This window comes from Cryptomeria japonica, chromosome 5 (assembly GCF_030272615.1).
Source record: "Cryptomeria japonica chromosome 5, Sugi_1.0, whole genome shotgun sequence".
Classification (NCBI taxonomy): Eukaryota; Viridiplantae; Streptophyta; class Pinopsida; order Cupressales; family Cupressaceae; genus Cryptomeria; species Cryptomeria japonica.
In genome coordinates this window covers 764,944,379-764,960,762 of record NC_081409.1, presented here as the reverse complement: position 1 = coordinate 764,960,762, position 16,384 = coordinate 764,944,379, and the positions used below count along the sequence as shown (strand labels likewise).

Genomic DNA, 16,384 nt, shown 5'->3' with positions numbered 1-16,384 from the left:
ACATTCCTATTAATCTTCAAGATGAGGTTCTTCCCCTCACGAATAGAACTAATCTCCCTCCTAAGGAACGTCAACCTATACCTATGGATGTGACTTTACCTTCTCTTAAGGAGAACAACAATATTCTTCCTAAGGTTAGACCTATACCTCCTCCTCATGATGGACCTGGCCTCCTTCCTACACCTAATATTCCTCCTTTCTATGGCTCAGTTCCAACTCCTTCCTCTTATCGAGAGAAGAGGCTTGCTTCTCCTCTTGTTCAACCAAAAAGACCTCAACCTAAACCTTCCACCATCAAGGAGACAAACATTCCTACTTTTTCAAGTGTTCCTCCACCTCAGCCTTCCACTAAGACTCGACGGAATCGTTGTGTGAGAGAACGCCGACGAAGACTCCGTGTTCGAGCTTGTGAAGCTATCCCTCAAAATACTCAATCTCCTCAGACTCCGACAGTTGACATGATTCCCTTTTCTCCCAAGCAAGATGTTCAACCTACATCTCCAAATCATAAGTTGCACAAAACATGTGATGGTTTTACTCCTATTCATGTTCTTGCTCCTCTTTCTCTAAACTTTGATGAAGAAATGGGTGAAAATGTTATTCATAATGGCAATAAAACTCCTAATGCTTCTGATAGTGAGTATGAATATGTTGATGTGGACAAGCATTTATCGAATGAGTTTTCACAAACCCTAATCCTAGCTCCTAGAATTGAACAAAGTGAGTTACAACATGAGCATAGTCCTTGTTTGGATCTTGCAATAGCTCCATCTGTTGTGCTCGATGTCGCTCCTCTAGCATGTTGCTTGCCTTCCTGAAATAGTGATCAGCAAGATCGGGAGGCCGATGTCGTGCTAGATTAGTAATATTAGCACTGTAGATCTTGCTCTCTCTCCTTTCTTGCTCTTTTGTGACCATTCTTTTATGTGTATCCCTGTTCTTCTATTGTTCCCCTAATGTCTACTTGGGGACGATGCAAAGCATTGAGATCTTTTCTTGGTCTCTTCATGTTGACTCAAAAGACATCCTCTCTTCCCTTTCTTCTAAGGTAGTGTCCTTTGGGGAATGACGATTATTATATGCAAATATACATATATGATATACATGAGTTATCATACAGCATACTGACCCTGAGGAAAGCGAAACTACCTTGTGTTTTGTGTTCATTATCCTTGGGTTTATTCCTGGATTGGGGGTTAAATTATTGCGATAATGTGCTCCCTTCTTCTCTCTCTCTTGGGTGTATCCTACCTTAAAGCAATCGCTCCCGATAAGGCGCGCGCAATCGCTTTAACGTGGGGGCATACACTCCGCTCATATTTTCCTTCTTTAATACTTAGAATTACTTAGTGAACTTTATTTTGCTTTGTAAACTTTAGTATCCTTGCTTTCATGACTCATAGTAAAGGGAACTTTGCTACTTGCAGTCATGGTTCTCCCCTTCTCAATCTTCCCTTTTACTTTGTCAATCGAAGTCGTAAGATCCTAAGTCCACTAGGGGCTTGGTGCATCTTGCCTCCTTGACGTGGTAAAAGTCTTTCAATCTTGTTTCCTTGTACTTTACCGGCAGTATTGGCGTACGCTTATACTCCCGCTAAAGTGGGGGCTAAATGTAGTGTCATAAAATTGCGACCCAATCAATTTTCGACTACATTAGGGTCCTCACGCACGCGAGATCGAATCCTCTAGCCTGATCGGAGACCGGAGACTGCTCAACCCTCGGAATCAGCTTCTTTCTTGGCCTTCGCACCACCCTGTCCACACTCTACCCTGGAGAAAGGGGTAGGACAAGGGCGTGGCACCCCTGTCCCCCCTAGGACAGGGGCGTGGCGCCCTTGTCCCTGCCCTATTTCAGGGCAAGAACTTCCTAGAGCATGCATTGTGGGTTGTGCATTGGGCGGGAAACTCCCCCGATGTCGGCCTGTGACGAAAATCAAATCCACTAACATGTATTTAAGGGGCATTCATCCTCTCATTTACATAAGTTCAATAAGTTGAAATTGGATGAGTGGGAAGTTTACATGAGATCAAGCATTCAAGTATTGCATTCAAGTCTCCCTTCAAGGCTAAGTGTTGCATTCAAGTCAAGGATTCAACCATTGAAGAGGAGATTGATTCCAACATTCAATTCCACACAAACACTTCTATCAACATTGATATCATAACCTCCCTTGAGGTGATTTACATTTCAGTCTTTCATTTACATCTACTTGCAAGTACTTTCTTTCATTACTTGGTTAATTCCAAAACTGGGGTTTGACCTTACGGCAAACCCCCAATCCCAACCCATTTTCCTCTCTTTTCTGTGTGTAGGTTGCAGGTGTGCAGTTGTACTTTCGGATTCAGGCTCCATTTGCACAGGCGGAAAAACCCTTTTTGTTTCGCGAATTTTTCGGAGGACCACATTCCCGCCACGGTCTGAGCAACTTTTCCTCAAGTTCGCAAGGCAACTTCGTCTCGACATATTATTGCCAGATCTAAGTGTACAGCTTCATCCCATGTTCCGATCTTAGGTTATAATCAGTTCTTTGTCAGTTTTGCACTACATAATTCAATCAATTTCTTTTCATTTCAAATAAGGAAGAGGGAATCAACTTATCATTCCCATTTCATTCAAAATTCAATCTTCATCCTTGAAGGTTGAATTTAGTGAATTCTCCTCTCCTCTTCCAATGTAACTAGGTGAAAAGTGTTTGAAGAGAAATCCATAGTGAAGCTCTCATCTCTCCTTGGAGGGAAAGGGTAGTTTTCCTCTTGATCTCTCATTCACATTTCACCGACATTACAAAATCATTTATATATTTATTAGTTGCCTATTTATTTATTACATATTATTTATATTAATAATGCCACCACTGCCAAAAAAAAAAAAAGCATTAATTATGTTAGTGGCTGCAAGGGCAGACAGATCTGACATGCATCAGATCTGGTCTGCCACTGGATATGAAATAAAAAATGACTGTCATACGTGTTGCAGTCTAAAATAATATTACTATTAAATTCTGCATAAAAACATTATTAGATATCATATATTAAGCATACGTATTAAGCCATCCCCATGCATACCGCCAAGAACAAGGGTGTTTACTGCCTGTATCTTAATAACAATTCTGATCTGATCTGGCAGTCATATTCCCTTGACTCAGCCTTTTCTTTTTAACTTTTTTATTCTCCGATATCTTCTATGCAACCAGAAATTGGCCTTTTGAATAAACGATATAAATTAGATTCCAAGTCCCGTTCTTTTCCATCCATCATATATATTTATGTACATATCCTTTTGTGAAGAATCGCGACTCTTCAAAAAGTCGTATCTGCTTTATTGAAGAAACGTGTCTCTATGACCACTATTCATAGGATAGAATTAATTACTAAATTAGTCTATTATTAATGTTGATTCATGGTCGTATTAGAATGTTTTACGCCATATAAACCCATGCTTTATTTCATATACACATTTCTGGTCGGAAGTGAATACTATGCGTAGACTGGCTTTGGACTGCCTTTGTGTATCATGTTGTATATAAGATTCTTGTATATCATACTTTGTGTACTATGCTGTATACATACTGTATACTTTCTGAGTATTACACTGTATTTAGGATAAATAGATCATCAACTGTAGGTTCACTTCTGTATATATACTGTATATAATATACTTATATGTAAAATACGAAATATATATACTTCTGAGCATTATACAATTTAACAAGCATAGAAATTAAATAAGTTCATCACAAATTACTTTGACATCAATGACAATTCTTCATCACATGATTCTTTAGTCATTGTCTACTCCTTTGTATTTTTAATTGTATTATTACTATTTATTATTGAATATATATAAATTATGTTTGCAATTAAGAATATGTAAATTATGTTTATAATTTATAATATAATATTAATTTATTTTTATTTTAATATTTATTAGTAATAAATATTAATTTAATAAATAAATAAGTTTCAAATAATCATTCTTTGGTAATTAATTAATAATAATTATTATTTCATTTAGGATATATATATATATATATATAACGATCAAGGAGGGGACATGACATAATTTGGGCTGCCCCTTGACCCTAATGTGTGCATTGCCAACAGACCCCCACCAAACTCATTTGATTTGTCAAATACTCTCCAAGTCCAAGTTTACAAAGAATGCTACCATGTTTTCGTATAGGTCTTCCTCTAAAATATTGTCATTAGTTCGGAAAATCTTCCCTAGTGTTACTTGATGCTTACTTGTTTTCCTTGTCATCTAGAAAACAAATTTTTCTTCTTTTTTTTCGGTTTATTCAACAACGTATTAATTATTTGTCAACCTTAAGTGATTATATAAGTTAGCTGACGGTTGTGTTCTTTAAGTAGATTTTGTATTGTCAAAAAAAGCAATATAATCTAATCAAATCGCCTCTATTCTTTGGCTAACAATTTTTAATCTACTTCTGTGATAACTTCATGGGCGAATAAAGATTTACTTTTACTCCTCTATCTCATATGCATTATTAATTTTGTTAGCTATTTCAACTATTCAAATTATCAAAATAGGAGACTAAACAAATACCAAGTACAAATGCTTCTTCTTAGCCATGCAATAGATATAATTGATATTAAATTAATGTAATGTTCTACAATGGTCATCTTGTTTAGTTTAGTTAGTTTCGAGTTTCGTCTTCAGTTAATGATTGTTTCATTTAGAAACATTGTCTTTGTAAATCTATTTAAGGAGTTGTTTTGTTTTAAAAAACATCGATTTACCATAACATGGTATCAAAGCAGATCGATGGTATTTTTTAGGATTTGGCCAGATTTTTAATAAAAAATAGTAAACCTCTACTTGGAATTTATTTCCAGAAAAATTTTCGATTGTGGAAAAATTCGAAGGATAAAATAATAGGGTTTTTTATCTTCTGCAAATTTTCGTGGGCTTTTTTAGTGCACAATCGAGGGTTTATTTGATTCGCATATTTGAGGGCATTTTGAGAAATCAAAGGGTTTATGTTTGCTCATGAAAGCTTTTTTCAGTGCATGTTCGTTTTTTTGCTCTCGAAAAGGACTTATTTTGTGTTTGCGCATATTTAGTCTGCAATTGCATCGGATGTGTTCTGGTTTTTGATCAATGAACCTTGTTGGTTTCTTTCCCACGCAATTCTGTAACACGTGACCATTGTTCGTGTATTATGTTTTCCACAATGGGAATAGCAATTTTTTTCTGGTGTTGTTTTCCTATGACGGGAGTGTTATGTGCATGATGGCAGATTTCATCTGTTTCTACACAATTTCGAAGTGATTTCTCTATTGTTTTTCTGCACAATGTCCGATTCTATATCGCGCAACAAATTTTTGGATCCGCAACAGAGGGTGTGGTTGGTCTTTTTTTTTTTTGTAACCTATTTTCCTACACGATTTTTTTAGAAATCATGGTTTTTTTGAGCCATGTTCATGGATTTTCTGTGCAATCTGGTTGTTTTCCCCAACAGCTCTGGTTGTTTTTTCTGCGAGGAGGTTCAAGCAATCTGGGTGTTAGGATTTTCTAATTTTTGTCTTAAAAAAATAGTGTTTGGTTTTTTAATTTTTCTCCATAAAAAATTAGTGATGGGTTTTATATAATTTTTTCTCCTTAAAAAAATTCTGGGCAGGTTTTATAAGTTTTCTCCTTGAATAATTACCTTAGGGTTTTATAATTTTTGTCCACAAAAATTATCTTTTTGGGTTTTTATAATTTTTCGTCAAAAATTATTTGTCGGGTTTATATAATTTTTTCCTCAAAAATTATTTTAGGGTTTTGTTCGATTTTTCTCCTCAAAAATTGTGTCTAGGTTTTGATTGATTTTTCCCCTCAAAAATCATGTCTGTGTTTTGTGTGAATTTCTCCCAAAAATTGTATTTTTTCTTGTAAAGAGGGTTTTGCTCGATTTTTTCCACAAAAATGGTGGGTTTCTTGCAGTTGTTCTGGATCACACCTAGAGTTGTCAAGGCAACAGTTTGCACAAGGGTTTACCGATGTTTCCTCAAAATTGTGGTTTTAGTTTGAGAAGTTGTTCTCGATGTCCCTAGCTACAAGGAGGGACAGTTTTTTGTTTTCCCAACATCAGGTTGGAAGGTTTTTGGTTATCTTGATCATTAACATTCTGCAGATCCAAGGAGGGTCTCTACAACAGCAGAGTGTTCTAAAGAGAAGGGGAAGCCTTCTTTGTGTTTGTGATCAAAAGACTTGCAACTTGTCTTTTGTAGGGTTGTTAGGATGATGACCATTAAGGGAGGATATTAAAATAATGTATTGTTCTATAATGGTCATTATGTTTAGTTTAGTTAGTTTCTATTTTCATCTTCAGTTAACGATTGTTTCATTTAGAAACATTGTTTTTGTAAATCAATTTAAGGAGCCTTCAGTCCTTTGTATAAAAAAACATCGATTTACAATAACAATTTATGTAGCCAAAGTTGCATATACAACTGATTGTTAAGAAGTGCCATGAATTTTCCATGAGAAAAAATATCAAAAGAGCAAAAAATAACTAAATGTACAATGTGTTTCAAAAACATTCAAATACAAAAGGAGAACAAAAGAAACATTACCAATGAGAATCTGATTCACAAGGTACTCCTAATGCTAATGCTACTATCAGTCCAACACATGTTCCAAGTTGAGATATAGTTCCCAATGAACCTCTATACTTTGTTGGAGATACCTACAACATATGAACAATTAATTAGGAAAAAATAATAAATCAAAAGAAACGGCAATTGGAATTACAATTATCAGAAGATTATCAATGAAACAAAGATGTGTAATCATTAAAAAATATGTTACAATAAGTCATTCCATAATTCATTGAATCAATAGTGGAAATTACTAATTATATTTTCATTGTAAGCAGCCCTTAAATCACTTAGTAATGTGATCATGTATGTGGCCAATACAACATAACCACAAATTATTAAATAAATGATGTAGCTAAACATGGTGGAAAAACCGAATCAAGCATAGGGCAAAACTGAGTCAAGAGATGACATGCATGCTCTCAATGAAGAGCTATATGAAGATTATTGATTGTAATTTTAACATGATTTGACATTTCACAATGAATTATCAATTATATTTATCACTAACAACTGAGTTTCCAATTCTATACTTTTTTTGTAAATTATGGGTATTTTTAAATATTTTAATATTATGTATATATGGCCGAACCCAGCTGTACTAAAACCAAAAAAATATTATATTAAACTGTGTGTGTATATGTGTGGCTGTGTGTGGGTGGGTGTGCGTGGCCATGTCAATGGATGGGTGTGGGCGTCCATGCATCCAGTTGAAAAATTAGAAACTTCTGCCCAGTTAAAATTGTTCTCATATAACTCCAGTGAAGTTAAAGGCAGTGTGAATCAGCTCATAAGGCATCAATCCCACTTCCTACCCAACACTTGAAATCTGACGTACAAACACATGCATCCAAATTGTTTATCTAGGGAGAAGGTTGAGAGAAAACAATTAAAAAAATAGATGTAAAGAGTTTACACAGGTACCAATCATACCGTTGTCAGCACAACTCAACTGCATGCCCTCTCCCAAACCAACCACAGTTGAGAGAAAAAACATGAAAATTTTAGGAATGCCTAGGCCACATGGTTTTAAATGGACCTAGATCAACAAATCTGTGATACCTGTACTCTTCAAACTTTGAAGATATCCACAACAAACACTACACTTAAAATAATCACACTCTGACACAGTGATACCAACACAATTCTCTTTCTAGTTTTGTCAGTACTGTAGAATAATAGAATATAAAGAAGTGAGAACAGGAAACTCCCACAGTTGAAATCTCTTAAAATTTCAGACCAGAACCAGGCACCAAGAAAAGTGATGCATTCTTATTTCACATCTATCATCAAATTTCAAGGACTGTACAATAAAATATTTCAAAGCCATGACCTATGCGAATTAAAAGCATGTTCCTATAAAACATTTAACATACAGCCACCTTTGCTAACCAGCAACCCTTGAAAAAGCATCTCAAACACTTGCCAGTAGAATTGTTTCCCCTGAAATTGCAAATTAAAAAATATTCCTGTCTAACAATATTTCCAAGCAGTAACCCTCTTTGAATAAACCCATTTTCAGAATGTTATCACAGCATAACTGGAAGTCTTGGGATTTTTAGATTACCTCTGAGATGTAAATAGGCACCAAGACAGTGTTTGCTCCAATGCCCAATCCCACCAGAAATCTTCCCAAAATCATTTCATTCAATGAGTTCGCCTCTGCACTGAACACAAAAACTAGACAAAAATTAGAAACATGATGTAAGTAATCCAAATCAAGATTCCTCGCCATACAGTCCAGACTCCAAATTGATAACAATGAGCTCATCGATTATCACCAATTTTTACAGTGAACTATTGCTACCCATTAAGAATGGATAAATAGATAAAATTCAAATAACTTGTCAAATATTTCCTACTCTTTTTTGATGGCCCTCAAAGAATCCCATGACTGCCAAAATTATCACTTGAATTTTACTATGTTGCTAGTTCGAATTTGGGATCCCCTGTTTGCTGATTTTTTTCCAAAGTTCTATATATATATGTATATATGTGTGTGTGTCTATATATATATACATGTATATATATACATGTCTATATATATATATATACATGTATATATACATGTATATATATACATACACATACACATGTATATGGTATATGTATATGTGTATATGTGTATATGTATATATACATATATATATATACATACATACACATACACATGTATATGGTATACATATATGTGTGTGTATATATATATATATATATTGTAATGGCCCTTTTCTGAAATATGACTTAATAATAAATAATAATAATAAAATTAAAATATAAATAAATAAATAATAAAAAATAATATACTATAATTACAAGTTAATTAAGTTTAACGAAAAGTCATGAAGAGTTGTGACTACTTCAAAGATATAAAAGGGAGAAAAGTTCGTTTGAAAGAGGACAAGGAGGAAGGGAAAAAAAAGAATGCAGTATAGGAATTAAGGAAAGGTAAATGAAAGAAAAAGGAATGGAAAGGAAATAAGGAAGTGATTTTCTCAAAAGGGCGTAAATAATGAAGGGTTGTGAATCTTTCAAAAGGTGATAATTATGAAAGTTGTGACCATTGCAAAGGGCAAACATGATGAAGAGGTGTGACTCCTCCCTTGGAGATATAAGGAGGACAAATTCCTTGACATTTTATTCTAATGATCGGTGAATGATAAAACACACACCAACAGGTCCCCATTATGATGGGGCGATGTGTGATTTGGTTACAATAGGACCATCTAGTTGTGACAATGCAAACATATCCATGAAGCTCTTGAAATCTCCTCCTCACAGTGAGCCTCCAACTCAGCAGTAGAACAAACACATGCACTTCATTCCATGTAACAATTGAAATACAACTCAATAAAATCACCCATACACTCCTTTGCCAAAAAGCCTTCCACCCACACAGAGATTTGACAACATTAATTGCCCAAACAAGCAGACTTAAACATGCAAAACTACCTCATGCAACCTCATTGTTTAGATCAATGAATCCTTGGATGAGAAATTATCCAATCAAATTAGTAGTAGTACACATAGTATGGTGTTTGATTAAGAAATTGATAAGGGCAATCTGTGAGCATTTATCTTGGCTCATAAAAGTTGCCAAAATAGTAAACTTGAAGAATGAACCAAGTTAAGCCTACACAACTTAGAATGTAATGTCTACACTTCAATGATAATTTCAAGTATTCAAAATTTCAAACATTTAAAGTGAAAATTCGTCATACTCTTGATTTTGTATCTCTGTTGCAAAACTATTTAAATAAGTAAATTATCTTTTCTTTTGTGTTAACTAACTGCAGTGATGATTAGTTTAAACTTATTGACAATTTAATTCTCAGCATAGATTAATTTCAATATTTAGGAGCATAGTTGGACTACTCGCTGAAAACTCAACGAGTAGTTAAAAACTTGCAAGTTTTTCTTCATGGCGAGCAATTACGACTTTAATTCGCCATTAAAAAAACTCGCCGAGTTTTTTTATAAAAACTTGACGAAAACTTGCCGAAGTTTTGCCAAAAACTCAGCGAGTCCGTGTTAAAAACTCGACCACCTGTGCATAAAGCAAAAAAACGGCACAATTGAGTTTTATTTCAGCATTTTGTGTCTTGTATTTTGCTGAGAAGGGGGAAAACACACTCCAACACACTTGCAAACGGATTTCCATCAATTCTTGCCAATTCCAAGCATATTTGAGGTGGTTTTTGAAGAAAAATCAGATTCCCAGGTAGGTTTTATGATTTTTTTCTATGTTTTTCTAAAACATTTTATTTATTTTTTGTTAATCTAGATGAATAGAATATCATTCCTAAGTAGTAAAAAATGATTGAGAGTCATTGGAACAAGATTTAACACTATTTTTGACAAGATTTGTTGAATTTTCACTATTTTTTTTGAAAAATCTCTAGTTTTAAAAAAAAAAATCAAACCCTAATAGTTTTTTTTATTTTTTTAACTTTGAATGATGTTTAAAAATTTTTAAACTAATTTAGATAGTTTTATAAATTGTTTACCTAAAATATTGACTTTGTCTTTTCACTTTGTATCTGTAGATTAACAGTTAACCATTAATTCAGTATGGCAAATTAAGGGTATGATTGGCCAGTAGAACCATGCCCATTTGGATATATAGGCACCCGTCCTAAAGGTGCTAGAGATAGAGCTTGGAGGTATGCCTATGAAGGACCGGACCCTAGGTCAGTGATTTGCATTAAATGTGAAAAAGTATTTCATGGAGGCAAAAACCGCTTCAAATACCACCTTGCAAGCATCGAGAAGCATGATGCTAGGGTATGTCCTAGGGCCAAAGAAGAAATAAAAAGAGACATTAATGCCATACTTTCAGCTAGGAAAGAGAAACAATTGAAAAAGGAGAGGGCACAACTAGCCATGAGAGCAACCATAGTTGAATCTCAAAGTGCTTCAGTTGACATTGAAGAAGAAGATGAAGCACTTCAGGGCATAGTGGGCTCTTGTCATGGCCCATGTATCCGCAAACCCAGTACCACCTCGACCACCACTTTTGCTTCTTGTAGTAGAGTACTTGTTGCATCACCATCGGTGACATAGTTTATAGGTAGTTATTTTATGCCCAGGAACACACCTGGAGCACAACCATCATTAGAGGCCACTGGATGGAATAGGGAGGCACATGAGAAAACAAACATTGCATGTGCTCATTTTTGGTAATTCAACTACATCCCATTCAATGTGGCAGACAGTCCTTATTGGCTAAATTTGGTTACCACAATGACAGTTGTAGGAAAAGGGTACAAGGCCCCTTTCACAAGGTTTTGGGTGAGAGGTTAGTAAATAGTCCACTTGATTTCATTTTTAATTTATTTTCTTCTTTAATAAATCAAAAATGTGTAGTTAAGACCTAATTTCACTTTGTTCTTGTAGGTTGCTCACAAATGCAGTTGATAGGGCAAAAGAAGTGGTGGAGGACCAAAGAAAAGAATGGAGAAAATATGGCTGTACCATTCTTTCCAATGGGTGGACAGATAGCAAAAACCGCACCATAATTAATTTTTTGGTTGCTTGCAAGGACAATGTGGTGTTCTTGAAATCAGTTGGTGCCTCCAATAAGGTGAAAAATGTAGAAACATTGGCTGGAATGTTGGAGCACATTGTCATGGAGGTGGGAATAGAGAATGTGGCGCAAATAATCATAGATAATGCAGTAGCATATGTGGCAGCAGGTAGAATCCTCCAAGATAGGCACCCCATTCTTTTTTGAACACCTTGTGTAGCACATGTCCTTGACCTTCTTTTGAAGGACGTGGGAAAACTTGATTGGGTGACTCTAGTTGTGGAAGATGCAAGGAGGATCACAAAATATATTTACAATCACCCTTGGGTTCTACATTTGATTAGAGAGCACACTCAAGGGAGAGATTTGGTGAGATCCGGTGTCACAAGGTTTGCAACAATTTTCTTGACGTTGCAAAGTATTCTCGATGCATTGACTTCTTTGAAACAAATGTTTGTGACTCAAGCATGGCTAGACTCACCTTATTCAAAGAATCCTGAAGGAGAGGGTGTCACATTATGCACAAAAGGCTGCAAAGATTGTGAAGGTAACTTCAAAACTTGAATTTTTAATTATGCTTGATTCGAGGCTCTCATTATTAATTTGCAACTTCATTAATTAATCTTTTTGTAATTTGTATTTTTCAACTGTACATGTCCAAGCCCTTGGTTAGAGTTTTGCGCTTGGTAGATGGTGATCAAACCCCAATGGGGTATATTTATGAGGCCATGGATACGGCCAAGAAGTCTATAAAAAATTACTACAAGGGGGATAGACTCAAATTTGATCCCATCTGGGAAATTATTGATAAGAGGTAGAACAATTAGCTACACCAACCCATTCATGCAACAGGGTACTTCCTCAACCCCCGTTTTAAGTTCGGGGATTCTTACTCAAATCCTAATGGAGAGGTCATGTAAGGCCTCACTACATGCATTTAGAGGATAATACTTGAGGTTGAGGTGAGAGACCTCATTGTGGCCAAACTCCAAAATTATGAGGAAGCAAGGGGTAAGCTATTCTCTTCAAAGCTGGCAAGGAGAGGAAGAACCACTCAAACCCCAGGTATAACATTTTCCATTTGAATTTTTGGGTCTAAAGTAATTGATAAATTGATAAAATATGTTTTCACTTTTCTCTTTGCTTTCTATCTTTTCAATATTTTATTTTGCAGATGCTTGGTGGCAAAGTTGGGGTGGAAATACCCCAAATCTCAAAAAATTTGCCCTCGGAACCTTATGTCAGCCCTGTAGTTCATCCAATTGTGAGCGCAATTGGAGCTTGTTTGAGGCCATCCACACAAAAAAGAGGAGCAAGTTAGCTCAAAAACGCCTCAATTACCTTGTCTTTGTGCAATATAATCTTTGGTTGTGCATAAGGAAGGTAGAGGAAGCAGCAGCTGGTCCAATTGATTTGGATGATATAGATCCTAACAGTGATTGGACATCACAAGAGCAGCCTCCATTGTTTAGAGAGGATGACGTCAATGATTTGGAGAGGCGGGCTATGGAGGAGGAGGGGGTGCATATCACAATATCAACTGAACTCCAGCAAGAAAGCCTTTCTTATAAGGGAAGAAAAGGAAGCCAATATCATTATCAGACCATGGTTAGGATCTAGTTGACATACAGTGCCAACAATGAATCACCAAAAGTTTTGGTGCATAATTTGTACATATGTTAATGCTCGGTTGCCTCTTTCCAATATTCCATACATACAAGTGGCTTAGTTCTGAGTACTTGATGCTGATTGACCTGTTACATTTCCTTCTGAACTATATTTTGTAGATGCAAGTGGCTTAGTTCTGAGTACTTGATTTCTAATTGACCTGTTACGTTTCCTTTGAAGTATAAGCTAACCTTCTAATTCCTACAAACTATGTTGAATTAAACAATTACTCTAAAATAGTTGGGTAAGTAGTAAAGATTTAGTGCAATAATACTGACAGGCAGAAAAATCATACCCCAACTTACAGGCTACCATAAAATAATAAATTGTACCAATCCTTCCTTCGGTTGAAATGCCATGGGGCTGTAAAAAGTTACCAGTTGAGCCTTCTCTAAGCCATGCAGTGGTCTGAATAATGGACTTTTATCCTTTCCTGGATATTTTGATCTGAGCTTACATCAACCAAACACCCTCTCAGCTTGGAGGATGTTTGGAGAATTCTCCAAGCTGCTGGAACCTAAAGAAACTCATTTTTGGGTAACTGTTCGCTTGTTGATTCCTCCCAATCCAATACTAGAATATAGTTGCCTGTTAAATCTGGATGCACCTTGGAGCTCAGATTCTTTCCAACTCAAAATTGAAAACACTATAAGGGAATGCAGGCTTCTAGTAACATGACTGGGTCTAGAATGACTTAGCAATAAAGGGAAAAAAAACTTCTAAAATAACCTACACATTAGAACAGAAAGAAGAAATGAAGAGCAACATATTTAGGGTATATGGATCAAGAATAGACCTTACAAGGGCTCCAAATATCAAAGGAATTGCATCCAATTGCAAGGTACGCTGACGACCTATCTTATCTGCAAGTACAGTAGTACCAAAGCTACCAAAAAAAGCAGCAACTACAAATATGCTTACTACAAGCCCCTCCATAAGTTGATTTCCTTCAAATCCTAGTTCATGTGCAATAGATATGATCGGGCCATTCATTACCCTGCAAAGCAAATAAGTCATCAAACCACTTTCAATAGCCAGAACTAATGTGCTAACTGAAAAATCAACTGATAACAGATGTAAATAAAAGCATAAATCATTTGGATTGTGAGACAATATTTTTAGCAAGTTGTTGGCAAAGGTATCAGAATTATGGATACATAATTCAAGTCCATTGACTTGTATGATCAAAATGAAAACAACTATTTGAGAATATGAATAGCTCATCTGGTGAAATGCACAAGGAGTCAAATGTTTTGACAGCTAATTCTGGTAGAAGTACCAAGCAGGTTAAGCACTCTAACGTGAAAATTCATTTAAATCACTCTGGATGATGTAATCTTAAATATCATTGTGCAGCTCTCACAAATATTAGTGTGTAAATCTGTTAAGGCAGGTCAAAAGAACTATTATCAGAGATTAGAGGAGGTAAGCAAAATGGAACGTTGTGGGAACATGGAAACATTTACTTTGACATAGCAAGAGTGGAATGGCAGCTTCTTTTTGAAATATCAAATAACCAATATCTATGAAATAATTTAGGGAAGGAATTTTAAAAAGTTTTAAGTTAGTAATTAATTATCAAGCTATAAAGTGAGATACACCAGAGAACTGAGACAAAGTTAGAAGCTCTTGCGTATCCCTCATATTCAAACAAAAAACATAATAGTAGGGTCCAATCTTTGATGCAATCTTCTATGGAACAGAAAGAAATATTTGCTATAATGTCTGTGTTTGGAATTTGCTATAGTGAAGCTTAACCATATACAATTAAGAGGAATTCCTTTTCGTGAGCAAATATGACTGAATGAATGTAAAATCATCAACACTTGTAGATCTACAGCAAGAAATTAATGATTCGGACCGCTTGGCACCCAGAACACCCAGAAGGATATAAAATCACATCACAGAATATATTAAATAATCTTTGGTCCATACCCTCATGCAAATCGTAGAGCCTATTTGACAACAGCCAAAGGTTTTATTAATAATAAAATTGCTTGGCCATAGGACACCATATATAGATGAAATTCCTAAACAATTGGATGAATGTCAATTGCAGGGATTACATTATGGTGAAAAGCTACAAAATAAACCTAAGGGTGCACCAATCAGAGACGGAGACAGAGACAGCTTCTAAAAAGTAGCCTTTGAAAAAAATTATTGATGCTATTGGTGTTAAGTTGCTTCCCTGCAATTTGTATAACTTGAATACTACAAATAGTGATCTGTAGAAAATGCAACCATTGAGCTGCATCAAATCCATTTAAACCATGACACACATGATCACTGTTGATGTGTTTTTTAGACACCTCTAACACAGAATAAAATACCTATCCTCTCTTGATCAAAATCTTCCTAGATGCTGAATTATATAATCAACCAAAATGACTCCAAGATTTCTATAGTCAGGTCTTAATGTGTAGATAGCTCAATGGTTTGATGTGATTTGCTGGAATCACAAGGGGGACTTACGTTGAGTACTTGAATGTTGAACGTTTGGATGTTGCTAGAACATGGAAATTAACTTGATTAAAAAGGGCAAAAGGATAGGGTTTAAGAAGACTACGCTACTCCTAAGAATGCAAGAGACAATGAACGATTAGGTGAAATTCAACTAAGCTCTGCTTCACCATCAACGAACAACTCCACAAAGCTAGTGCGATCTTCTAAGATAAGCACGTGATATTCTAATCACTATTAACAACAAGGATACCATCAAAGTGATGCATATCAAGGCATGAATAGCAATTGAAGTTAAGCTCATTTAAGGATTCCAGTTGAACACACAAAGCAAACTTACAATCAACAAATCACTAGAGGTATGGATATATGAATTTCACCATTAATCATTCACAATTCCTTTCATTCATCTAATCAACATGAAAGCAAAATGAGAAGTAGAGACCAAGCAACTTGCTGAAATAACACATCAAATTCAACATAACTTCAATGAAATCATATGCTCTCTACAACAAAACCTTGACAACAATCTTTGCCTTCTCCTAATCTAACTTCTATTCTAATTACTAACTATTGATTGCTACCTATGAACTATTATCTATTACTCTACTCTTGTTAACCTTT

The 16,384-nt window shown here is 35.3% G+C and overlaps 1 protein-coding gene across 3 annotated transcripts in view; it reads right to left on the bottom strand.

Annotated features, from left to right (window-relative positions):
- The window catches only part of LOC131036485 (probable plastidic glucose transporter 1), a 203,719-nt gene that overhangs the window by 150,583 nt on the left and 36,752 nt on the right, over positions 1–16,384 (bottom strand). For 2 of the 3 annotated variants that reach the window (XM_059221727.1, XM_059221725.1), the window contains exons 3-5: positions 14,097–14,297; positions 8,174–8,273; positions 6,583–6,695 (exon numbers count right to left, since the gene is read on the bottom strand). In XM_059221727.1, the coding sequence (XP_059077710.1) occupies positions 6,583–6,695; positions 8,174–8,273; positions 14,097–14,297 (414 nt within the window). The remainder of the gene's footprint in view (positions 1–6,582; positions 6,696–8,173; positions 8,274–14,096; positions 14,298–16,384) is intronic. The other variant, XM_059221726.1, reaches the window with a different exon arrangement.